The following is a 26,173-nucleotide window of genomic DNA, read 5'->3' as shown; positions in this document are numbered from 1 at the left end:
TGAAGTCCTTGACGGTGGTCATTCAGAGAAAAACTACTTATTTGAAACTGGATACAACACCCTCTGGGCGTCGCAAATAAACTCCATGTCAACACTGAAACAGCAGCACTACAGGGCCTTGGCTTCCATTGGTATTGAACTGCAGGCGATTCTCCATGTTTTCAGTGGGACTGTGGTTGATGCTCACCATTTCCTAAGCCGTTTTATTTTCTTGAGTGTTATTGGACTGATAACAAATGCATCTCTTTCGCATTTCCTTCATACTTGTAACCACAGCAACCATTCATAACACAAGAGAGTCTGGAAAATATTAATGTTTTTAATATTTAGATCAACCGGGAATGGGGAAAAAAAAACTAGTGATTGTTTCTGGATTGATCTTTGGACCACCAGCACAGCCAAAGTCTGGGGAACACCAACCTTGAAAAATAATATATATGGAAATCGAACTCTATGAAGCATCTCTCATTGGTCTCCCTGCAGTATTGTATTTATGTTTGAAAACTGTATGTTTCCTCAGGATAAATGTGTAAAGAATATATTACTTTTTTAATATATATGATTTTGAAAGAAGGCTTGATAATTTAATGAAGGAGCCTGACTCAGACAAAGCTGTAAAATCTTTAGCCTTGTGATTCTCAACTCTTGAATGTGCCTACAGCCCTGTTTCCCTGTGATTGCTTACTTTAACTTCAGCCCCTTCTCCCTCTCTTTCCCATTGTCTCCAAAACTGCTGCCCTGCCCCTTCAAATATCATTATTAATCTTGTACTTTCAGATACAAAACACCTGCTTTTTGTCAATCTCAGGACTGAAATCTCTTTATTTTAATGTAGATGTTTTAATTTATTCTCTCCTCCGTTATTTTATTATTGTTTGACTTGAAGCAAATAAAGCAGATAACTTCTACATTCCAGTCTCTGGCTCCATTCTGCTTTGCTGTGCTCCTATTTCTGAGCCCATCAGTCTACTGGTGTAGAGTCTTAAGTCGGGCCTTTAATGTCGGGATTCATGTGTGCTTCACTTTGTAGAGCTTGAAGATCTTAACCTCCTGTTGACCTGGCATCTGTTTAAGGTACTTGGGAATAGATGCAAAACTACATTGATCTTTTCTGGGTGGCTATTTGCCAAACAGAGAAAGTTTTGGGATAACCTATACACTAGAGTAGGCTGGACCTTACCTCAAAAGAGCAGATTAAAGATGGGGGGGGAGAAATGACAAGGTGAAGGTCCTGGCCTCTCCATCTCCAGTTACCTGACATTTGCCAGTAATTGGTCCAAGCCCTTCTGTAAGTCCTGTGCCACAACAGTTCACACAGACTAACTCAGATTATTAGTAGGCGAGAAAGATGTAAAAGTATATGCTGATGTGCATTGTACAGGGTACGAAAATCAGGGCAATGCCAAAGATAAAGTATGGGCCATGGAAATAATGTTTGAGTTTGGAACATGAATCCTAGATCTGTGCTAGTCTGTCAGGAAGTGTTAGTTTCTAAACCTGTCATTGTGTATTATGTGAGCTTTTTGTTTACACTTTTAGTACAGTTTATGTTGCTGTCAAAAATGATCAAATGCCATCTGAAAAGTAAGTTTGAAATCTAGACCAACGTGGCTTTAAAAAACACAAATTAGAACCTTCTCGGAACTAGGCAAAGAAATACCAGGATTAACTTTTCTAAAGCGAACTTCACAATTGATTTCATCTGCAATGTCAAGTCACACTTTGTTCCAAATGGCTCTTCCTAAAAGAGCTCAGAGTTAGACTTGAACTCGTCTGGCTGTAACCTGGAGAAGGTTAAAATGGAGACAAAGATTCAGAAGGCATGCGTGAGAAAAAAGGGCTCTTTTAAAAAAAATGTTTTGACTGTGTTTAATTGCTAGAAAAATGAGTTCCATAAAGACCCCTCATTACTCTGCAGCAATTATGGTAAATAATTACCTTAGTGGTGGAAAACATGACTCTCTGCTTCATGTTTGCTCGTGCCTTTTTCCAATGCAGAACTACACTCCACAAGGTCACAGAATGAAAGGGAGGAAAGCACACTCTAATTCATTGCTATAGACTGTTTTCTCAGCTTTCAGAAGGAATGTTATGGGAGGTCAGGTCTTCTGGGCCAATTAGAGTAGAATTGAGGTGCGTCTTTGGTCTGCCCAGGGAAGCGGGGACACTGGAAAAGAGTTTGTGAAAGTGCAGGATGACTGGTGCCAGAGGTCTGTGTTGGAATACCTGTGGTGCTTTGCATACTGTGATTAAGAGAGAAGGATGGCCAACATCCCCCTTTTCTCCAATTGTCATGCCTCATAGCATTTATAAATCTGCTTTACGATAAGAGTGGCTGTGCTTTGTGACACTAATAATATCTATCAAAATACTGTATACTTGTCCAATAGACTCCAAACATTGATTTCCTGTAGAGCTCAATTGGTTCAACATTCATATTGGGGTCTACGTTGGGGGGGGGGGGGGGGATCTTATTTCTAAAATTCTTTCTGGTGTCTTCAGTCTGTGTGGTCTAGCGGTGATTCTGTAACATGAAATAAACACTTCCCATAGTATGTGAAAAAGAGAGACCTTTTTGATTGTGTAATGGGATGAAATTCCTTACTGATCAGGATTAGAAAACAGACGATTCAGCGCACCAAATCCAAAGGAACTTTTGGAGATAGGCTTAGATAAAGAAAGGTGAGATAAGGGGAGCTTTAGATTAAGTACTCTTTATACTAAGCTAGCAAGATGGCCAAATCATGGTGTCTATCTCTTGGGGGGGATAGAGAGACAAAAAATGAGGGAAATGAAAGCATTTTCATTTGACACTGATGCATGGAATCTCATTCAATTCTAATACAGAGGTTTCAGAGTAAACTGCAGCTCAGTCGTTTCCATTTCTGTCCTGAAATTTTAAAACGGAGCAAGGTTCTTCTACAGGTACACACAATTTGTTTTTTTGTTGCGGGGGGGGGTTGCCTGCTGTCTGCTATCTGCCAGCTGTTGGGTTTTAAAATCTCTGCAAGCAGCCGCAATCTGTCTGGTCTACCAATGTATTTAACTCCCACAACCAGCTTTCAACATGGCACAGTTACAAAACATTATAGTGCAGAGTTCAGAATATTCCATTTAAATGTTTAATGACTTGCTCGAATTCTACCACCCCCACTCTTCTTGAAGTTTCACTGTGGTTGCAGTGACTGTGCAGATAAACCGTAGTCTGATAATATTCTGGTGCAGTTTGATCCAATCAAGTTAGTGGAGTCGCGCTGTTATTTTATCCAGGGTTACACCGACAGAAATGAGCTCTGAAGCATAAACACATCTCTTATTAGCAGAATTCATTCACCTGCATGCAGCATTGAATCCCAGGCAATTTCACAATAAATCAAATCTTGGTCTCTTAGCTGGGCGGCCAGTAGGCTGTCACATTGCTATCTTGAGTCATTTAGCTGGTTTGAATAATTTCTTTTGTTGGCGCTGGGGGTATCTGTGTGCCGATGGAAATGTGCTGAGTGTTTCGTTAGAATTCTATGGCCCGCCCCTGTGAGAATAAGATGAGACTATAGCCTGGGCGCATTGGCTAACGCAAAGCAGTGGATTTGGAACTGAAGCCTTCCAATAGCTTCTCCACCGCAAAATACTAGGAACAAGACCCATTTTATTTGTTCCGGTGTATCATGAACAAAAGCGTAATGAAAATCATTGCCCTGCCGTTAGCCTCGGTAAAAGCTGCTCTTTCCATTGTCTGGTAACATTGTTTCCTCGCAGCCACATACAGACCTATTGTGTAGGCTTGTGTAACACCTATTTTTCTGTTGCCATGGCAGGTAATTTGGTAAGGGATTACTGCCTGAGCTAGTGTAGGACCACCTGGGTAAGCATTATCACTGTGATGTGTCTCATATCGCGAACCAGGCGCGTTCCCTGGTGGATCGGCGTACTGCTTTTAAAGCAGGCTCTGTCCCAGTAGGCCGCTGTTATTTGTATCAATTTGATGCAATTTCCTAGTCATGTTGCCTGATTGTCTCACCTCAGACCGTCTTGCTCTGTGGTGTCAGGTAAATAGAGTGGCTTTCAGGCTATCTGGCAATAAAACACCATTGCCAGGTTAAATACACTGCATGCACTGACTTGCACACAGAACAGATAGAAACCTGAGCCTGAAAACCATCAATAATTATGACCGAACGAATGCTTGAAGCATAGTGCAATGCAATTATCTGCATCCAACCTGAATGCCCGAATCCTTGTAATAAAATTGGAATTTTTTTAATCGTGTGACAAACTAGCACTGGCAATTTCCCACAGGTCGGGAACGAAAAGTATATCCGACCTCTTCTTTGATTTCTGCTGGTAGCTTTTCGACTCTCCAGAGGTCTAAAATTGATCATTCAATTAAGTTAAGAGGAAATGAAAGAGCTGTAGTTATTTAATAGGGTCCGTTATGAATTTTTACTCGGTGTATCCATTTATATATGAGAGGTAACTAGGATTAATTATTTATGAGTTTATAAAAACTGATGTGGTCACTATAGACAAGCATGCTGCTGTGAATGAGTAACTCCATCAGATCTTCCTCCCAGAACAAACTGGAATAAAGTGCTTTACCACAAGCCTCATGGTACAGAATAGCAGTTCTCTCCCTGCTCTTTATGGCGTCCTAGTTCTTCTGGTCTGATGGGCTAATTCATCAAAAATGTCCCACCTGGGTGTAATATTTCAACAGTGAATATGAAAATCATTTGAGTGTCTGCCCTGAGGGTGATCAGCATTTGTTTTGGCAGCATCTACAGAGAGAGAGAGGGAAGCAGAAGACAGAAGGTGGGTGAAATACAGAATGAAACTGATGCCTGGGTTCCCCTTTTCTTCAGGCCCTCTTGGGCTGCACAAAGTTCCAGGGGGTGGAACCTTCAGTCTCGGAACTCCAGTGTCTATGCTGGGGTGCCTGTCAGGGTGGGGGGGTTTGCGTCTCTGCATGTGGGTTCTTGCAGTCCCTTTCCAGGGGAAGTTCTAAGCAATTTTCATCCTTTATTGGGGGTGGGGTTCCACATTACAACCTGTACTGGTTTTGGCACTTCAGGGAAACAGAACCAAATGACTAAAATGGGCCCGATGGCCTCCTCTTGTGTGATGCTTTTCCAATATTCTTTGCCAGGATTCTTAAGATAGCTGCACTTTCCTATTTTCTGTCCTCAATATCAGGAGGTTTATGTATTTTCACAAAGAACTGTCTCCTGGCTTCCGAACAAAGGGAATCATACTTTACATTCTACTTTGTTTGAAGTAATTAGCTTCTTGAAATTAAGGTCTGCTTTAATTAATGAATTTCATGCATGGAAATTAGGTCTTCAAATGTGTTATTAATTGTTTTGTGTAACATACGAAGAAACCATCTACTCCTGCATCAGGTTTATTTTATGAGCTTTAAATTGACAGGTGAAATTAAATGAAAGCTATTTTTTTCAAGCAATTAAAACTTCTTGGAAATCGCCCTGCTGTATTTTACTTTGCTGTTAAACATGGCTTCTTCATGGACAGGTTCCAATGTGAAACATAACTTGGAGGAAAAAGGACAATGCTGTACTTGCACTCCATTCAGGTTTTTTTTTTAAATAGTCCTAAAAAAACACAGCTCTCATAAAATTAATGCTTTGCCCTGGGAGATAAAGAGCAATTAATAGTGGTGTTTATTTTAAGCCCCATACTGCTCTGGAGATTGTATAAAAGCAATTGGACTTGTACTCAAAGTCTGTTATTTTTTTTCACTTTTGATGTTTTTACCTATTTTATGACTGTCGAGCTGCTTGTAGAATTCAGTCTGCGAATGTGTGCTCGTGTCTGATCTTGGGAGAAACATGGGTTTGTCAAGCTGTTCAACCAGAAGACAATCTGAGGCAGCTGGCTGTTTAACTTGGAGCTTCCCTGCAGGCCAGGCCTGAGGCACGGAGCTGTGGGAAAGCTAATGGCAGTGTCCAGGGATACTTTAAAAGCCTTCCATCCTTCCAGTGGTATGTATCCTGCTTTCATTACTCTCTGCTCTCCTCCCCACTAATAGCTGGTGTGTGGTGAGCGTTCTGGCGCACTATGGCTGCCGTCGCATCATCCAGGTGGATGCTGCACATTGGTGGTGGTGGAGGGGAGACCCCATTACCTGTAAAGCGCTTTGAGTGGAGTGTCCAGAAAAGCGCTATATAAGTGTAAGCAATTATAATTATTATTATTATCCCTGCTTCCCAACGTGCACGTTTAAAAAAAAAAAAGTGGAAAGAATAAGGGAAAGAACTTTATATCTTAATCTCCTACCGTCTCAAAGTTTCTTTCCCCCTTTTTTTTTAATAAACTGCTTCGCGTTCCAGAGCACTTCTAATAAAAGGAAAATCAAGCATGTTTTCTTCCTCATAAAACGGTGTAACTGTGCTCCTCCGTTTCTTCTCTCCAGGGGGATTCGGAACATCCACAGAATGCAGGTGCTCCCACATTATCAGTCTTGTGCAGAGGTGAGAGGGAGGAGATGTACCTGGAGATATTAACGGCCTCCTGACAGCACCAGGTCTGCAGCTCTGTGTTTGTCTCCTGGATTGTAATGTGCTAGCTCAGGTGGAATATCCGACAGTATGACTCTCCCCCAGGCCTCCCAGGGGATTTGCTGTGGCCTCTAAATAAACCATGAACTCGGTACACAAAGCAAGGTATTTGTTTTACTTTGAGCTGTGTCACAGCTGTAGTCAATGGAGATATTCTGAAATGTAAATCTTGCTTCTAGGTATCTCTGACTCGAGGAACCTAACTACGGGTATTTCATAGTCATCCTTAAGAATGAGCAAACCTTTGTACAGAAAACTTTGAGGTCAAAGACCGTTGGTTGTTCAGTTCCACATAAAGTACCTTTTGGTGATGTATTAAATTGGCCAAAATGAAAAAGGTACACAGTTAAAATTTTGTTGTTTCCCCTGCATGCCAACATGAAATATCAGAACAAATTGGATAAAAATTAATTGTCCCAATCCTTAGTTTTTTTTCTTTGGGGGGAGTTGTTTGCCATGACCAATATTCCAGCATTTAAGTGGTTTAGATCCTTCATTTCCTTTCTTGTTTTACTGTTGAATACAAACTTCACTATTGATGTGGCTTTAGCACTGTTTACTGTTTCGGCCAATAATAATCAAATAGGATTAGTTGGGTTTAAAATATGTGAACCTAATGTACTAATCACACTAAGGGCACTTATGACAAATACATCACAAGAACTTGTCAGTATCATTAACTTAGAGCAGCCCAGTTCTCTTACTAAGAAAAACATAAAATGTGATTACTTTCCCTGTAAAAGAGTTGTTTCTTATGGTCTCTAATCCTTGCCCATTTTTTTTCAGCCTCCATCTCTAAATATACTTGCTAATGGAAAACAAATGTCCCAAATTGCATTGATTGCTGTTTAAAAAGCTACTTGTTTGCCTGGAGTGCTGTTAAATTGAGGCACGCATCTTTTTCCATTTATTATGTTCCGCACAAAAAAACATAAATGACTGCAAAGAAAATCAAACACGAGGGATTTCCATGTGTCTGATATATACCGTGTAATATAACAAAGAACGGCCAAGCAAGACAAACAAGCCCACTGCAAACTGAAGCCAGCTGTGTGTATGCTGTAAAATCACCGGCATTTCTAAAAGACAGTTGGAAAAAATCCGGGGAATGCTAAATAAAAGGAAATCTAGTTTTAGAGTAGATTGGGAAGATTTGCAACCTGGCCTAAGTTTGGTTTTGCAATCCATGGTTGCAGACTTGCTGACTCTGACAATTGGAGCCTGCCCCTGTCCTACTTAGCCATGCAGGAGGGTGGGGAAGCTTGTCAGCACTGCTAGGTGCTCATTGCTAGATAAACCTCAGGGATTATTGTCCTAGTTTAAGTTCAGTAAAGAGGATTAACCTCCCTGCTGAGGTGGCAAGAGAATCCTTGTGTCCTTCAGCTGGGGAGATCTGGAAAGGGTGGTGGCGAGGGGGTGGAGGGGATCAGCAGGCTGTCCACGACACGCATGCCTTCACGTCCAAGGAGGAGTCCTGAAGGCCTGATTTCAAACACAGGTGCCGAGTGCGGGTGAGATGCTGAGGAGCAAGTTTCGAACACTGTTATTTGGGCGGTTGAAGGTTTAAAGGCTAAAAGACTACTTTTTTAATGGGTGCATTTTTGCATTTAGCAAGAGCTATTCTCTAGTCTTTTCTCCGAAAAGCCGCAAGCCTTTCAAGTATTAGGGCAGTCCTCTAAATTATATCAACCATCTGTTTGTGAGGTGTGAGAGGAAAAGAAAGACATGGGGAGAATGATTCCACTTTTCATATGGAGAAGAAAACAGAAAGCATGAACGCTAAAGAGCATGTGAAAGTTACCCAATAATATATACAAGAACAGCTGGATGTTGCAAATACATTTATTTCAAACGGTAAAAAACAAAACCTGTCAAAAACCATCAAAAAAAGAATGAACTATAAAAGATTTTAAAAATGGACGACATGATGACATTAATACATAGACCTGGTGATAAAAAAATGAATAGCATAAAGATATTTTCTGAAATGTATTTCAAAAGAAATTAAAATAACTAGCCTTGTACTCCTAGTCTCTCTTGTTTCTAACATGCTGGAAGGGGGCTGTCCAGCCCTGGACTGATTATGAGTTTCCATTCAGTCTCAGTTCTGAAGGACATAAATCAGCTGGTTACTGGCTGAACTAAACCAGTTTATCAGCTTCTCCGAGGTGCAGCTGCTCCACAGGGACCTAGAAAGTCCCCATTCCCACCCTGCAGGACCAAGACTAGACGTGGACAGCCTTGCTCTACAGCAGGGCTCCAGACCTGGTTCTGGAGAGCCCCACACCAGTCACCTGCTGCAAAAGATTGCCAATACCTGTAAGGTTTGGATTAATCAAGCAAGTATTATAATTAATTAATACACCCCTGGTCTTGGGGGGCTGCAGGGTACTCTCTTGATTCCAGATTATCTCCGACTGACTTAATTTAACCAATACTTTTCTTGATTGATCACCAAAATTGCTCAAAGTCTCCAGAGATTGAGGATTTAATGGTGAGCTATGGTTCTCCAGGAGCAGGCCTCATGACCCTTCCTCACCCCTAGAAATTGTATACTTTTTCCCCCAAAGTCAAATCTGGTCATTTTGATATTCATAAAATCTATACATTTTTAAATATAAATATAATTTAATGTTTAACTTTATTTTTTCTTCCAGAGATGATAGTTAGCAAAGTGACATTTTCTGAAGATTTTAAACAGTTTGGAATGATACCCTACAAGCACTTGAAAGAATATCGAAGGACCTGTTGATATTGATGAAAGGAACATCAATATCAGTTCCACAACAACAAAATCACTATGTAATGAGCAAGCCTCCATTGCCAATGATAATTGTTAGCCAATTTATAACTATGTATTGTAATTTGAAGGGGAATCACTATAGCAGCAATAGAAATCTGATTTTAACACATGGGACTATTCCAGTCTTCTGTTTTTTTATATATAAGATTTACTAAACTTATATATGCATTCTTTGCATTCTAATGTACATAGTTCCCACGAAAAACTAGTATCTAGTATACAATACTGAACCTTACATTGTAATACAATTTCATTTACAGGGCTTTGTTTTCCAGTTTGTACAATACAAGCCTGTAGAGCTATACAGTACAAACTTTGTTTAGGTTAAAACAATTATTAAATAAATTAGAAAATCACAATAATGCAGAGACTTGCATATTGACCATCTAGCAAAACACATTGATGAATAATATTTGGCCTGGTTCTTCACCGAGGTATATTTTGACAGCAGTTCTCTAGATCACAAGCACATATTGGCTTACAAGTTAACAGAAAAGAATGAATAAACCATTTGTATAAGACAATAGGAATTATGGTGAAGATGCTAATATCTTAAATATCTGACTGACACAAAAATAAATAAGAAGGGATTATTAATGCATAGTCATTAGTTATCATGCATTGTCAACTCTAATTATATGGTGATGAGGTTTGAAAATTACAGTAAATTGAACACGCTGCTGGCCAGTTCTGCATTTCTGCCCTAAACTTTTGAAAACTTTAAATAAAACGACACTCACAATATACAACCGCATTCCTCATTCCACATTTTGCTCACTTAAGAGTATAAAGACTTTGCATTTTCCCATCGTCTTTAAAATTTGCGGTTGTCACTTCAGTCTGGGAGTGAATCTGTCTGAAGGGGGCAGCTCCCAATGGTTTGCCTTGATCAGGTCTGTTCCGATTTCTATGCTGCACTGCCACCTAGTGTGGGTTTATTCTTGCATGTAGCTAGTCAATGGGTTTTCTGCTATCTTTATGCTACAGTCTATTTTATTGCTTACATTGCACATTTTTTACAACCCTTCATTCAGCTCTGAGAGATCAGAGAACAGTAAATGATTCTGTCAGGAATCAATACAATTAGAAGTTGCAATTGTGCAAGCATATCAGCACTAGGATAGGACAAGGAAATGCGCTAGACTATTTTAAAAAACAACCCTAATGTTACATTTAACTAAAATGAAACCAGATTAGCATACGTATTATTTAACTAAGTGTTAAAGATACAACAGATTTGGACACCAAGTGGCTCAGCCAATAAAAAGCCAAAGATTGAGCCTTTCAGTCCTGATGTTACTGGCTGGATGTATTGTTAGCCAGATGTAGTCGGGACTCCTAGGCTGGGGCCCCGAATTGCCGGGGTGTGCTCAGCAGGCCTCAGACTGTAACAGCACCTCCCTGAGGCCAGCCAGGGTAGTGAGCGCTTGTAGTGCTGTGAATAAGAGATGCATTAACCCTCCATCCAGCGAGGAATGGGGCTGCCAGCGCTGAGGGCTCACAGTGTGTAAAAGGAGTTTGGCTCCACTGTGCACAGCTCTTGAGGATTCATGCATGGGCTCCAGCCCTGCTGCGCCTGTACAACGACCGCAGCAGTAAACCAGGTTGATTGACGGGTCTAATAGTTTGGGAGGTAAACATGAATTTCAATCATTGAAATGTCTAATTAAAAAAATTAAAGTAACATTAAAATCATTTTAAACAGATGAAAGACTGCAGAGAACTGCAGAGTTTTCTACTTCTTCAAATCCCTGAGCAATTGTACTTTAACAGAAATTAACCAGTTCTCCAGCCACAGTCTTATACTGTACTGTAGGTCTCAAATCCATTTATTCCTTTTGACTACTTAAAAATCTGTTCTCTAAGAAAAATAATTTTACCATTTAATATTGCTGATTTTCTACGGTAGGATTATAAACCAATTACTGCAACTGGTAGCTCCAGGTAAGACAAAGTACAGTAATACGACATGGCCGTGTTCCTTGAGTTGTGATAAGCAGGTAATTTTCTTTATACAATTCCTGAACTAGATGACATTCACTCCCCAGCTACAGTATTTCCCTTCTGTGCAGATCTTTTACAAGACAGCAGTTGCTGGAACGACTGAAGAAGATGCATTCAATATTTTCAGATTTTTTTTTTTAGCTAGAATTTTCTACTGGGCTTGTCCAGTCCTCAGGAGACCTTTTCTTCAGAGGGTACCAAAGTAAAAGTCACAGCAGCTTGTGCGAACCTGCTAACCTGCTCTGTGGGAGGAAGGAGGGGAGGGAGAGATTTTTATCTCCGTCTGTCAGAATCTGTTCGGCGTCTCCCTGCTCGGCCGGTTCCCGGGGTTCAGGGGTTCAAACTGCTCCATCTCCACCACGGCTTCCCCTGACCGGGGGTGTTTGTGGAGCTCCACCGCCCGAGGGACCACCGTGGACCAGCGGTCTGGAACAGAGAGACAGCGCGTGAGGGGCGTCCTTCCTCCGCCATGTCAGGTCACCTCCGGCCCATTTCCGTATTTAGCAGATAATTGATCATCCAGGGTACTGGCTTCATCAACATGGCTGGGTAGGTCCATGTTCCCCCAGCCTTTTGCATAAGAAAGTGCAAATAAATAAGAAGCTGGGCCCGAGCAACCAGACATAACAGTTGAAACAGGACAGAGCACATATTCTCTAGGCTTCTGCAATATTTATAGCCCAGTTCCAGTTCCCTTTACAGTAATGGTGTATGGGATTAATACTCTTTCTGCAAACACCACACGGCCGCCCACTAAAGAAAGTTGATTCTTAATATTTTTTCTTGTTTTTCTTCATCGGCTTCAGAAACGGAGGTGAGAGGATCTTTTCACATCGCTCCCAAGCACGGCTGTGTGCATCTTACCTCTCCTCAGGCCTCTGACGGTCTGAGAGATGCCGTAGTACTGGTAGGTCTCATTCTTGCCAGGGTCCTCATTGATGATGCCCAGGTTCTGGTTCCAGTGAGACCAGTTTACCTCATCTACCCTGGTATAGGACACAGATCGAAGGTTAGCACCAGGAGCAGGAGCAGGGATGGGCTGTTCCATTAAGTGTATCGACAGACATCAATCAGTTTATATTCTTATTTAGCACGTTTCAAACCAGAGCATCCTCTAGGCACTTAACATAATTCTATACAGAAGAAAGAAAACTACAGTAAACAGAAATAATAATCCAAAACTTTCATAGTAAGAAATGTATTATTAAGATAGGGGCATCTTTCATACTTTAAGACACTGACTGACATCGATTTACAGCTTTAAAACACTGCAAATGTAAAAAAATCCTCAAATTCTGGTCTGACAATGTAGTTAGGTAGTGTCAGAGTGTGATTTTGGTACATTATGCACCTTTGAGCTGGCTGCTCAGCTCAAACGCAGGTGATTTGTTAACGAGGATGGCTAGAAGGGGCTTGTACCTGAAGCACCACCTCCGGTCGGGGGTCCCGTCGCTGTTCTTGCCCACCGTCACCATCTCGCCCGAGCGGAAGGTCCGGCGGAGGCACACGGGGAAGGAACGCTCGATGTCCAGGATGGTGGTCGCCCACTGAGAGGAAAGCAGTGCTGGATTACAGTGCAGCCGGCTCCTCACTCACCGGGGGTTGCCGTTAGTTACCGGACAGAACGGTCCACAAATAAGAGACGTGATGGACCGTTCCCTTGCTACAGTGTGAAGTCCCGTTGAGGGATAAACACTCTCTCGTGCTGCTGAAATGCTGAACGCAGGCTTTGAGGAAAAGTTGCCAGGCTCTGCAGGCTTAAAATTATCCCCAACATTTCCACCAAATTCGTGCACCATTGGGTGACAGCCAAAATGTGATTCATGCCAATTTTAAACGGACCTTATTGTTTTTACATTTTATTTAATCTGTGAAAATATTCTATTTGAAGATGGGGGAAGCCTTTTCTCGTCGTTTTTCACCCCCCCAGGACAAGGTTACCTGTGGTTATGCATCCATCATTGAGACCTTAATGATCAAATTACTTATTTGCTTAAGAACTAAGTCATTACTGCAGCTAAAATAGAAGAGATCCCTTGGAACTTTCAGGATCACTGCTCGACTCAGGCGAGGTCACCAGAAACTCGCTCCCTTCTCTCAAGATGAGTCCACCATGCTGCCCCTTGCCTGCAACTTCCAGATCTTCTTGCTCTCCTTGGACACCTGTCCCACGGTCTCCCCCATCAGAGCGATCAACATGTTGAGCAGCAGGACGAAGGTGAGGATGATGTAGGTGACCAGCAGGATGAGGAAGACAGCCGGGTACTGGGTGCTGTTGATCATGTCCAGGTCGCCCATGCCGATGGTGAGCTTGAACAGGTCTAGCAGGAAAGTGCTGAAGGTGTCCGTGTCACGGCACTGCGGATAGGTGGGACACTTTCCTTCTGGGCACTGTGCATCTGGGCCAGGACACGAGTGCAGGAGACACACCAGGGCTGACAGAGAGATACAAATTGTGATGGTTATAGTCTTGTATGCATGTTCCCTTGAGGCCATATTAGCCCAGCATTGATTAAGCAATATATTACAATAAAAGTGATGAAACAAGGTCTAACTTTATGCATTTTACATATTTTTTCAGTCTCTCTATAGAGATGTTTAGAGTTATACAGTACATAATGTTTGTTGAAACTGAGCTTAACTTAATAACTTAATATGGATGGGGTCATTTCAGTATTTTTGTGTACATGGAAGGTTGACTTTAAATTGGTTATCATTTATTAATAAAGACAATGATAAAGTATGGGTATTGTGATCTAAAATTCATCCCTCAATCTCTCTTTATGGGGCCAGTTTTCACTGCCAGAACCAGGATTTAAAACATTTCTAGATACTTTCAGCTCTTACCTGAAGCATATCCAATCATGAACAGCACATAAACCAGCAGGAATCTGAACAAGTCCTTGAAGAGGATCTGTAAAAGTCCAAGATGAATTGTGAATTTAAGGGAAATAAATGTTCATAAACTCAGACTTGGAGGGCTACAGTTATAAGGTATTTTCTTTCCAGGTCAGCTCAATCATATTGAAATAATTATTGGCTTAATTGGTGACAGGGACCAGATTTTCCCAACTCCTCAGGTGTTACCTGGATCTACAAACCTGCAGGAATGTGGACTTGTGGAGCTTCACTTTGGAACCTCTGTTGTAGAACAGGCTGCCATTGTGAAGAGTAAAATTCATTTTCTCCCCAAGGCAGAAATGTATAGAATTTAAAGTAGGAGCTGAGCTACCCTTCACATGATTGGCCTTGTAGCATTGCAAGGCAGGAAGTAGAAGATGCAGTCACAGGACAAAGGTGAAAATGTTTGTTTAAAAAAAAAAACAACCAGGCTGATGAAGGCTATAGACAAAAGATTGCTACAGAAAAGCAAGGACAGTGCCTAGTCTACCTTCTGGATCATGATACTGTATGTCCCCGTGAGTTTGAGCCCTCTGGTGAAGTAGAGTGTGTTCATCCAGCCCAATACCAGTGCAAACACCATGACAGACACATAGGCCTTGATTCCAGAGAGGTAGAGAGCCGCTGTAACTAGCACCAGCACAGAGTAGATGAAGCTGAAAAAGAGCAGAGGTTGGTTCAGGGGTTACTGGGTGGGGTGGGCAAGCCTTAGCTTCACAGCAGCTATTTTTCAGGGTCTTCATGGTTTTACTAAATTAAACCTGACCGGACAGTACCAGTACTGGAGGCGGCACAGTGGAGCAGTGGTTTGCATTGCTGCCTCGCAGAGAACTTTGTACGATCTCCCCACGTTTGAGTGGGTTTCCTCCCGTAGTCCAAAGACACACTGGGAGGTTAACTGGCTTCTGGGAAAATTGGCTCTGGAGTGAGTGTATGTGTCTGTGTCTCTGTGTGTGCCCTGCAATGGATTGACATCCCATCCAGGGTGTAGCCCGCCTTGGTTTAGAAAATGGATAGACAGATCGACAGTACAGCTTATTCCTCTGACGGCACCCCTAACATATCGTAGATATCGTGGCTACCCTCAAAACTGGAAATCCATTTGTCTGTTCTATTTGTCAATCAACGAACACGTTAGCCTTGACTTAGAAACCTAGGAAGCCTGCACGCACACACCTGTACCCAGACTACAGAGCTGAAAATGAATTTGCGTACGGTGTCTTACTAAAGCAGCTGAAAAGAGCCGTCAATAAAGAGGGAGTTCACCCCAGGACACTTCTTCAGGAAGAGGTCTTTGATCTGCAGATAGAGAAAGAACAAGATTCAGCTGCACTCGGTTGTGGATTTCAGGTAAAATCATGATACAAGGACAAGCAAACAAAACAACCACTAATTAAATGCTGGTTCCTGAAACATTTTCTTGCGTCATGTTTCTCAATTTCTCAAAAAAAACCTGTGTATATGAGATTCAAAACTAAACTTTTAAATTATAGTATGTATAAATATACACGCTCCTAGCCATTTCTAGATGTATTCTGTTGTGCAAGAATCTTAGACTGTTTGCTGTTTTCTGTGCTTTTTACTCAAACAATACTGTGATTTGAACATCTACTGATTTGTAGCTATTTTCTTTTGGGCAATTAAACCTGACAGATCTGTATAGCATATAACAGAAAGTAGCCATCTAGCTGTATGGACGTGGAGAGAGGAACGAAGCTAACAAAACCTGCATCAATTAGACTTGATTGGTAAATATGATGGATTACCATGTACAACACTTCAGATCGGCTGTTCATGTATATAGGTTATCTTGGGCTCTAATCACAGGTATCATTTTGATCAATGTGAATTACATTGTAAAATGACAAGCTCTTATTCAGACTGATAACAGATAAAGTTATAATAGCAGAAAACTATAATGGAGGCTTCAGGTCCATCGGTGATTTCTCAAGTTCCTATCCTCAAATTATTTAACTACTAACTACCAAATGGGCTAGAATGAATGAATGGTCTCCTCTTGTTTGTAACTGTTCTTATATCCAGTAAGGGATGAAGGATGTTCTGTGGAGGCCGAGTGCAGAGCTGTGGACTCACATTGGTGAGAAAGAAGAAAACTCCTGTGAAAACGGTCACAATCTCCCCCGCCATGCGCAGGTATTCTGAAGAGGTACTATAAGGGTATGGGGGCTGAGGACACAGAGAAGAGACTGTTAGACCTCTGTATCTCGCATGGCCAAGTCTGTCCACACAGAGACAGCTGCTGAGGGGAGAATGAGCCAGTGAGAGCTGTTAGTGATGTTACACAGACATACAGGACAATCATCCTTCCCAGGGTGAAAGTCACTAACTAAAATGGGATTTCTCTCCTTTTTGTGGTCTTAGAAAACACTGTTCATAATAAGTTGCAGGAAAGAGAGAGCATCAGACACAATCCAGGTACAAATATGTGAATTGATTCTTCAGTTTGAAAGCCCTCAGTGAATATCTTGACTTCTGCGTGCATTCATCATTATACAATCCACTCCACTTCTCCAGAGTCTTACCGTGCCCTCAGACGGTCGGTAGTAGGCCACAAGGGTGAAGATGACCATGGCAACCAGATAGGAAACCACACTGATGTAAAACGTGACGGCACCAAATTTCTGCCACTTGTCGCGCAGGAGTTCATTTATTGGCTCCACTGCCAACATCTCGTGGCGATTCTGCAGAACAAAGGCAACTCTGTGATCCCTGGATATCAGTCTCAGAAGCAAGTACTACAGTAGTAAGGAAACCATTCACTGAGACCTTGAATTCCTGGTGGGTAACATTGTTAGATTGTCTAAAACCTTTGTCTGCGGGAAACAGAAAACACACACAAACTATACTCATGCATACTCCGTGAGCTAGCTGGTCAGGAATATAAAATACACTTGCCAGTTAGCTAGCTGACCAGGAGTATTTCTAAGTACACCCAAGCAGTGAGCAAGCTTACCAGGAATTTTTAAAGGGACACTCATGCAATTAGCTAGCTGACAAGGAATATTTAAGGGACACTCAAGCAGTGAGTAAGATGACCATAAATATTTAAAGGACACTCATGCAATTAGTTAGCTGACTAGGATTATTTAAAAGACTCTCAAGCAGTTAGATAGGTGACAAGGAATATGTAAAGGACACTCTTGCAGTTAGCTAGCTGATGCACACCCACCTCTATGCGACTGTTGTAAACCAGGATCTCCAGCACTGATACTTCCTCTCCACACGTGTCCAGAGAGGAGAGGTCATACAGTGATGAGTAGACGGGTCCATACGCCCAGTCCTTAAACTTGCGAGACAGGTGTCTGGCGTTCTCATCTTTGATCTCCCTGCGGATGATGTGCTGGAACACCTAGAGAGTCAACCAGCAGGTTTCAGTCAATCAATCAATCCTTTTATTTTCAAATAGTTTTGCCTTTGCAGTTAAAAATATAACAGTAGACCATGTGGATACTAAGGAGATGGAAAATACAAACGCCCAGTCAGAGACAATAGACTTCAGAGGTTCCTTGGTACAATGGCTCCCTCCCCTCCAGGGGAGAGTTTACTGGTACATCAATTAAAATAAAAAGTGGACAACCTCTGCAAATCCCAGGGTTGGTATCCCGCTCTTCTGGATTATTATTACAGACCTTTAACTTTTCCATATGATTGCCCTTAAAACTTCCCATCCTGCTACCCAGCCTCCTCACCTGTGTATCGTAATTATACTCCAATTCATCTTAAAATCCTTCCAAAGAATACCCCCGCCATCTGTTTCCACTAGGATTAATGAATTGTGTTTTTAAGTGTGCCAATTCGCACTTGTAACTGAACTATAGATACAGTACAACTCCACCTACTGCAAGTCTTGATCTTGCTCACATTTACCTCCTCCTTCCCCTCAACTTTTTCCCCTCTCTTGTCCTCCTTGATCTGTCTGCCACCTGGCATCTGAAATCTTAAGAACACAAGAAAAGCCGTGAGCATCAAAATGCCCACTGCTTTTCACAATCCTGTTATGTACCAGTCTTCATGTAGGGAAAGATCTACTCTCCAGCCCCAAACCACCTGTTCTTTATTTTCCAGCTGTAGCCTTTCACTTCCTCTTTCCCAATAATCTGAGCCACTTAAATAATGAGATAATGAGACACTGATAATGATACTGTATACAGTGCATCTGCTGTTTTGGCATAGCTGTAGTCAGTGTGCGCTTAAGTCCAGATGATGCTGGGTGAAATCGGGTCAAGTTCCACCAAGCAGACTAGTATGTTCATTACGTCTGGTGCCCAAACTTTTCTACAACTGGAAATGTAATGCCAAACTTTTCTACAACTCTCATTGGCTGATGATAACTTCAGCTACCCTGACAGCCACTAAAATTTCCAATCGCCCCACCACATAATTCGCCTCTTCTACAGTCTACTTGGTTTCTCCGTCTCCGAGTTTTCTTTCAATCTGACTCAAAAATACTTCCTTAGTGTTTCCTTCAACAGTAAATGCCCCCCTCTCCTTTCCTTTGCCTTTCCTAGCCCATCTGCCTGGGGTATTCCTCCTCCTCCTGATGAGGTCTGTTCTCTCCCATCCCCAGTCCTGAAGAAACACAACCTAGAGGAGCGATGGGGGTGGGTTTCTACTGACAGCCTATAGGTTTGGTTTTTAGGGAGTTTAGTCACCCTTGCCCCTGACATCCCAACTGAAGGTGACAACAAGCAAATGTTTTTAAGCACAACTCCAAATTCTGAGAGCAGTTACCCAATCACGCCTGCGGCACCCAGAGTAGCAGAAACAAAAATTAGGCCACCTCGCTGTACCCCCGCTCACCCCGATTTTGCCGAGCTTGGCGGCCATCATGAGCGGCGACATGCTGTCGTTGTTGAGCACGGTCTCCAGGTTGCAGTCGGGGTAGAGCTTGACGCTCTTGATGAGCAGCAGGTCGTACATCTTGGTGAGGAAGCGGGTGTTCTCGCGCGTGTTGTCGGCGATGTGCACCAGCGCGTGCAGCACCGTGTTCCCCCGCGAGTCCTGCCTCCGCAGGTCCGCCTTCTTCTGGCTGTTCTCCGTCAGGTAGTGCACGATGTCGGGCTGGTTAGTGCAGGCTGCCAGGGACAGCGGGAGCTCACCTGCACGGAGACAGAGCAACACTCTAGCCATTCAAGGAAACCTTTCCCAGATACCTTTCCCTGCAGTGTTTTAATAATTAATTAATAATAATTGCTTACACTTATATAGCGCTTTTCTGGACACTCCACTCAAAGCGCTTTACAGGTAATGGGGACTCCCCTCCACCACCACCAATGTGCAGCATCTACCTGGATGATGCGACGGCAGCCATAGTGCGCCAGAACGCTCACCACACACCAGCTCTCAGTGGGGAGGAGAGCAGAGTAATGTAGCCAATTCATAGAGGGGGATTATTAGGAGGCCATGATTGGTAAGGGCCAATTGGAAATTTGGCCAGGACACCGGGGTTACACCCCTACTCTTTTCGAGAAGCGCCCTGGGATTTTTAATGACCACAGAGAGTCAGGACCTCGGTTTTACGTCTCATCCGAAGGACGGCGCCTGTTTACAGTATAGTGTCCCCGTCACTATACTGGGGCATTAGGACCCACATGGAACGCAGGGTGAGCACCCCATGCTTGCCCCACTAACACCTCTTCCAGCAGCAACCTTAGTTTTTCCCAGGAGGTCTCCCATCCAGGTACTGACCAGGCTCACACCTGCTGAGCTTCAGTGGGCTGCCAGTTGTGAGTTGCAGGGTGATATGGCTGTTAAAGCACAACTGCTTTAACAGTTGTGCAAGATGAATGACCCAACTGATTCTCAGCGCCCACTTTCTAATCTTTTTAATTAATCCGCCTAGGTCAATTCACTTGTGTCGATCAGTGTATTAACAGCATTTTCTCAGAAATACATACAGTACAGTACGGACCAGCTTTCTACCTCCTGATACAAATCACATCATTGTTTCCAGCAGCATTTCCTGGATTCTCTCAATATTTGTTTCTCCCTCATTCGCCTTGACTCTCTTTTTTCAAGTCTGATTTTTCTAAGAGCAGAACAAATGAGCAGGCCTCATCAGTGTGCACTGCTTCCAGGACCATGGACACTTCACTGCAGGACCTGGCATTACATTTCCAGTAAGACTTTTAGAGAGTCTTCCCATACTGCTATTACAATTTTTCGACAAACTGTTTCCGTGTTTGTCAGGAAGGGGAAGTCCCACATTCATGCCACGAAAAACATCAGCATTTTTATGTTAAAATGTTTACACATAGAGGTTTTAGGGGGAAACAATTGTTCCAATCACCTTGGAGTTGTAGTTCCTTTTTATTAAAGATGTCTATAGTGTCATATCAGTAACAAGGACACTTTAAAAGGAGTTAGAAATGACGATAAGAGAATTTGAAATATATGATTGCCTGCTTAATGCATCATTCTCGCTAGTGCTTTTCATCTGCAAGTCAGTCTCACCAGTGAAGCTAATGCTGTTTAATATTGTGGCTTGATTTTAATAGAAATGTCATACGAAATTCTGGAAATCAGCAATGCCAGAAGACAATTTGCATCTGCAATTAGTTAAAGTGTTAGAAATCCAATTCTAAATTTTACTAGTGTTTGGAATAAGCAAGGTTTCAATGAAATGGAAAATGCTTCTGATGGAAACCGAGTTGTTGCCATGGGTAACAGATTATCAAGCCTGTCTCTTCAAATATAGATGATTACCTTAATAAATCATGTAAATGTTATGATACATTTTGTATGATTAAAATCCACACCAACTGTTAATTTCCTATTTACCAGGATATAATCGAAACTATCAAATGTTCATACTTCATCATGGTATTTGACAGTATGATATTTTACTCTGTACCACTATAACTATTTAAAAAAAGACCTTCAGAGAATTGCACAGGATGGAGATTTGAAAGGGAGCTTTTTAAGGAGGAAAGTATCCCAGTAAAGTGGAACTAAAACTTAAGGCCATGAAAGGGAAATAGCTGATGTCTTAGATTAATATTTCACTCAGCTGCTTGACAATATGCATTAGGCTAAGGGAACAGTTATATATAAAATATTATCAGCACCAGAAAAGGCAGAGGTGTTACAGATACTAGAATCTCTTGAGATAAATAAATTGCCATGGTCTGATGCTATTCTACCAATGGTATTTAATTAAATAAGAGATGCTATTCATATTTCATTAACAAAACTCTTTCAGCTGTCAATCTAGATTAAAGTAATACCAGTTGAAAATAAAGCATCCATAAAAAATACTCTATCCATAAAAGAGTAACAGACTAAACCATAATTTACAGATCAATAAGTCTTATGTCTATGGCATTTAAGGTTATGGAAGCAATAATTAAAACTTCCATATGTGTGGCAATAGGATTCTAGGGTATAGTCAGCATGAATTTAGACAAATACAGATTTTCTAGATATTTGCTTTTAATAAATGATTAATTCTCCAATTGAAGGCAGTAGACATTCAAAGCAATGCTAGTGTTTGGATTGAGAACTAATTGATCAAAAACAGTACAGATAAAGGGGAGAAAAGTCATATGGAATAAATTGTTTAGATTTTAAACAGGAGCAACATCAGGTGGCAGTAGTGAGCTCCTAGAGTAGTTGGAAAAGGTGCCACATTAAATGAGAGCTCAGTTAAGAATGAAAATAAAGACTTTGTGTTTACAAATATCTCTTTGTTCACACAAGTTGGGACTTCTTATTTATTGTTCGTTGGAAACTGAAGTGTGCTTTTATTTTTCCACATGAACACAGAAGCACCTTTCAGTAATGGCGTCTTTTCTGGGTGTGTTTGATGTAGACTGTTTATTGTGTCAGTTTAATTTCCTAACTCTCCACCCTTTTTTTACGCAATATTTAGTTTCCTTTTAGGAATAAAAATATCAAGTAACCGACGTCTTCCCAAGTCTAACACCTCAGTCTACTTATCCCCTGGGATAACAGGTGGGGTTAGTTTCAATTTACAAGGTGGGTCTTGGATCGCTTCACATTGCTATGACAACAGACTTTGGAAAAGCTGAACCTGAACAAACTGGTCTGATGGAGTGAGCTGCTGCCATTCACAAACTACACTCATTGCTGGGAATTTCAGTTTGAGCTCTGGATATTTTTCAGTAAAGCCTCTATGTGCAGTTTTCCAGTCAGGGTATGATGTTTTCATTCAAAATGCAAAATAGGTGATAAAGTCACAGTTCTCAAAATCTGCTGAGAGACTGTTTTGAGATTTCAGTAACAGGTAAATTTGTCTTACAAAAATATTTTTTAAACAGTTTTTTTAAAAAACAGTTGTTCCAGTTAGCATTTAGTGAGGGATTCAGGTGTTGATAATAGTGAAACACATTTTAAATTCTTCATTTAAGTTTGAGCACATAATAGTACAGTTTCATGCAAGTGCCACATTTAAAAAAGTTTTTTTTTCCTCCCTAGAAGCTGACATTCACAAATGGCCAGTTATAGCACATTCTGGGTGGTACATATCGTAAAGAGCCAGGCGGAGTGTGTATTAAGATCTCACCAAAGTAGAAATAGCCCCCCTCATCCTTGGGTTGGAAGAAACGTCCCCTGGCCTGGGCATGGACATCTGCCCCCTTTTCCACCAGCAGCTCCACGTACTGTTTACAGCGCCTCTCGATGGCGATGTGCAGAGCTGTCTGGCCTGAAGAGTGGAGAGAGGAGTCAGAGAAAACAAAACCTGTCGTTCTGTTACTCCGTGGACAGGCTTCACTGCCTACAGCACAAGCACTGCTGGCCTCATGGCTCTCAATAAAACAGGGGAGCTCATGCTTAGTTTGCTGCTTGGCACACAGTCTACCTCTATCTGAATAAGCTAAGACAGGTGGTATAGACAGAAGTGGAACTGTGGCAATTATGTCAGTGGACACTGAACTGTTTCATGACAGTACACCTGTGTACTGTTGTTGAACTGTAGTTTTCCAGTGGGAACATGTCTATGGTGACATTTCAAACTTAATTCCCCACAAAATGCATTTTTTCTTATACTGTTGCTTGAATAGGCCAACAAGCTCAATAAGCACCCTGTAGATCAAGGTGTATGGTGTGCCTCTCTCACCTTTTAACCTAATCTATTCTTATTAGCACTGAATTTCTAGGTCTACAGCATTGTCATTCTGTATGCGAAGATTAAAACACTCTAACTCTGAGTCTACATCACAAGCAGGTATACCATCAGCCTAGAACCTAGAACAGCTCTCAGTAAATAAAAGCAAATTAAGTCATATTTGGAGTATCACAAGCCCTGCCCACATTCACCATTAAAGTAGTATGAGTCAGGGGCAGAGTGTGCTGTGTGGTAAATGAGCTTTACAGTGTTCAGTCCCAGGGACACACAAGGCAGTTATTGTAAGGGCACCTTTACACAAGACTGTGAGTGATCTGTAAGGTTCCAGTGGGCTAGTGCTGCCTTTTCTACTGCAGTTAAACAGAAAGCCACATAAAAGCCCTGGGTTGGGAAAGGGAGGTTTAAACATGCTACCCCTCCCCAGCCACACCTTCAGAGAGTTTCCAACTTGCAGGGCAGAAATAAACCACACTAGCTCTGCTTATCCATTGTGGGTCGTCTGAGCAGAGACAAACTGCTGTACTTCGTGCAAAACCCTCAGGGATCAACAGTGTGTGAACAGCTGGGAATATTATCTGACAGACTGAGAGAGCTCAATCCTCCTCTGAAAAGCTGATGTCCCTTGTACATTTTGTCATTAAAGAACATCCTACATTAAATATGTATTTTGTAGGGCAGATTGGAGCTGGGAACCTACCTATCTGGTATTTCTGGTATTATTCTTTGTCTCTGTGAGACAAAAACTGTGCAAAATACTCTCCTAATCTCCTGCTCATAAGCTCTCTGTGGCTCAGGATCTGCGCCTGTGGCTAGAAGGTTGCTGGTTTGTATCTGGCAGCTGGCAGAGGAATCCTACTCCGTTGGGCCCCTGAGCAAGGCCCTTAACTCCAACTGCTCCAGGGCCGCCATATACAGGTAAATGGCTGACCCTGCTCTCTGACCCCAAGCTTCTCTCTCCCCATCTGTGTGTCTCATGGACAGCAAGCTGGGGTATGTGAAAAGAATTTCCTAATACAAGAAATTGTATATAGCCAATAAAGAGATCTTATCTTGTCACGCAAACTATAAATTAAAAGCCCTGAATCCAACTGAAGATAATTACTGCTCAACAAATGCTGAAAACAGCCTTTTCTGAGTGTGGATGAGTAAAGTAATGATCATCATTAAAAATAATCAGTGAAGGGAATTGTGATTACCTAAGGACCTCACCCAGGTTTATTATCCAGAACTGGGGTGGTCAAGGCTTAAAAGGTGGGTGTGAGTACACTGCTCTGGTCACACACAGAGTGACACCACTGTCACTCGAGTGAACCCAAGCTGAAAGATTTCTTTACCAAGGGTCATATTGATTGACAGTTTCCTGCAGCATGAAAACACCTTCATAGAATTCAAGTGCTGTAAAGAAAAGCTATAGGCTTTGAATTCAAATGACAAAAAAAACACAGGCATATCAGGTGCTCATAGGATTTACCTATATGAAAATAAGCATGATCCCTTGTAGGGCATGCCTAACTCATCTGGATTAGTCTTTCACCTTTTGCCTCTTGTTCCTGCCAAACCCCCGACCAGTGACTCATCAAAGCAAAGTTATCTGCAGAGTTGTGGTTGCCCACTTTGAGATAGAGGCACTGATAGAAGTGTTTGTTCTTGTCTGTGTGCAAGAGTGCCCTACCATAGGTTCTCAAGCCTTGTTCCAGTTTAACTCATAACTAAGGGTTAAAAAGTCCTTGTGTTAAAAATATCTAAATTATATTATATCCAGAGTAAAGGCTAGTTATTTTCAATGTCAGCATACAGAACTTAATGTAACCTTTCCTAGACTTGCCTCTGAATAAGAACTTGACTGTAGCAAACTCAGAAGGCATAATGTCCCTCCAGGACCAGAGCAGAGAACCTGGTTTGTGGTATCATATAAATGCTACATGCCTTACGGATCAGAGTTCCCCTCAGAATATCTACTAAAGGAAATTGTTGAATAATGAAAGCCATTTCGTATTATTTTTATTGTTGAAGTGCTTTGCTATTTGAATGCTTACAGTAACTAACCTACACATTTTCAATACGTTAATATAGAAAATGGTTTAGGAAGATTTTGCCCTCAGCTATTTTGAATTTTACGTTTATAATCTACAGTAAATAGAAAAACCGTTAACCCCAAATACAGGAAACAGGAAATGATTGTTTTGTCAGCTTCTCAAATTGAAGAAAATTGGATCTTCTATCCAGTAAAGCTGAGGTCAAGGATATGCAGCTGTATAACATTATGTTTGAACTTACTGTAGCACTGTAATAAGCTAAATGAAAGCTAATAGGTCCTGCAGTCTATGCTGACTCTTTAATCAGCCCTAGAGTACTTAAGGATTTAATCTGCTTCAATTGAGGGGTGACAAATGACAGGCTGTACAGACTAAGCTAAGGCCTCATCTGAGCTAACTTTAGCACATCCATGGGTGTGGCCACATATGTTTCAACCTCGGGGCATGCCAAGCCAGCAGGCAAAGACAGTAATATCCAAGTTTTCTCTCACGACTTCCTTCATGACAAACTCCCATCGAACAAGCTAGGACAGGTCCTCTCTGTTAGAGCAGTGACTGAAGCAGGCGATCTTTGTTATTACAGTTCAGACCAGAACTCTGCTACTGTCAGGAATGCCTTTAGTCAGGCCAGACTACAGCCCCTAAGAGCAGGGGCTCCCATCACTATCCGTCATCCTGCAAAGGAACAACCAAACCCCTTTCCCCCAGATGTTGAAAAACTTAGTCTTGTCAACGTTTGATGCCCCCA

At 41.8% G+C, this 26,173-nt stretch overlaps 1 protein-coding gene and 1 long non-coding RNA gene across 4 annotated transcripts in view; one reads left to right on the top strand and one right to left on the bottom strand.

Moving 5' to 3' along the window:
* Nucleotides 1-8,400: 8,400 nt before the first annotated feature.
* The window catches only part of trpv4 (transient receptor potential cation channel, subfamily V, member 4), a 29,730-nt gene continuing 11,957 nt past the window's right edge, over nt 8,401-26,173 (bottom strand). For 2 of the 3 annotated variants that reach the window (XM_088618525.1, XM_088618526.1), the window contains exons 5-16: nt 22,826-22,966; nt 19,102-19,400; nt 17,471-17,650; nt 16,824-16,982; nt 16,375-16,467; nt 15,506-15,579; nt 14,771-14,936; nt 14,227-14,293; nt 13,507-13,814; nt 12,799-12,926; nt 12,244-12,365; nt 8,401-11,805 (exon numbers count right to left, since the gene is read on the bottom strand). In XM_088618525.1, coding sequence (XP_088474651.1) covers nt 11,666-11,805; nt 12,244-12,365; nt 12,799-12,926; nt 13,507-13,814; nt 14,227-14,293; nt 14,771-14,936; nt 15,506-15,579; nt 16,375-16,467; nt 16,824-16,982; nt 17,471-17,650; nt 19,102-19,400; nt 22,826-22,966 — 1,877 coding nt within the window. In that variant the 3' untranslated portion in view covers nt 8,401-11,665. The remainder of the gene's footprint in view (nt 11,806-12,243; nt 12,366-12,798; nt 12,927-13,506; nt 13,815-14,226; nt 14,294-14,770; nt 14,937-15,505; nt 15,580-16,374; nt 16,468-16,823; nt 16,983-17,470; nt 17,651-19,101; nt 19,401-22,825; nt 22,967-26,173) is intronic. The other variant, XM_088618527.1, reaches the window with a different exon arrangement.
* LOC148641563 (uncharacterized) lies at nt 12,156-13,933 on the top strand. Its single transcript, XR_015929864.1, has 2 exons — nt 12,156-12,286; nt 12,738-13,933. It is a non-coding gene; the product is annotated as an uncharacterized LOC148641563 (long non-coding RNA).

The sequence above is a fragment of the Lepisosteus platostomus genome, chromosome 24 (genome assembly GCF_059453375.1).
Source record: "Lepisosteus platostomus isolate fLepPlt1 chromosome 24, fLepPlt1.hap1, whole genome shotgun sequence".
NCBI lineage: Eukaryota > Metazoa > Chordata > Actinopteri > Semionotiformes > Lepisosteidae > Lepisosteus > Lepisosteus platostomus.
Note: the sequence above shows the minus strand (reverse complement) of the source record. Positions and strands in the feature narration are given on the sequence as shown.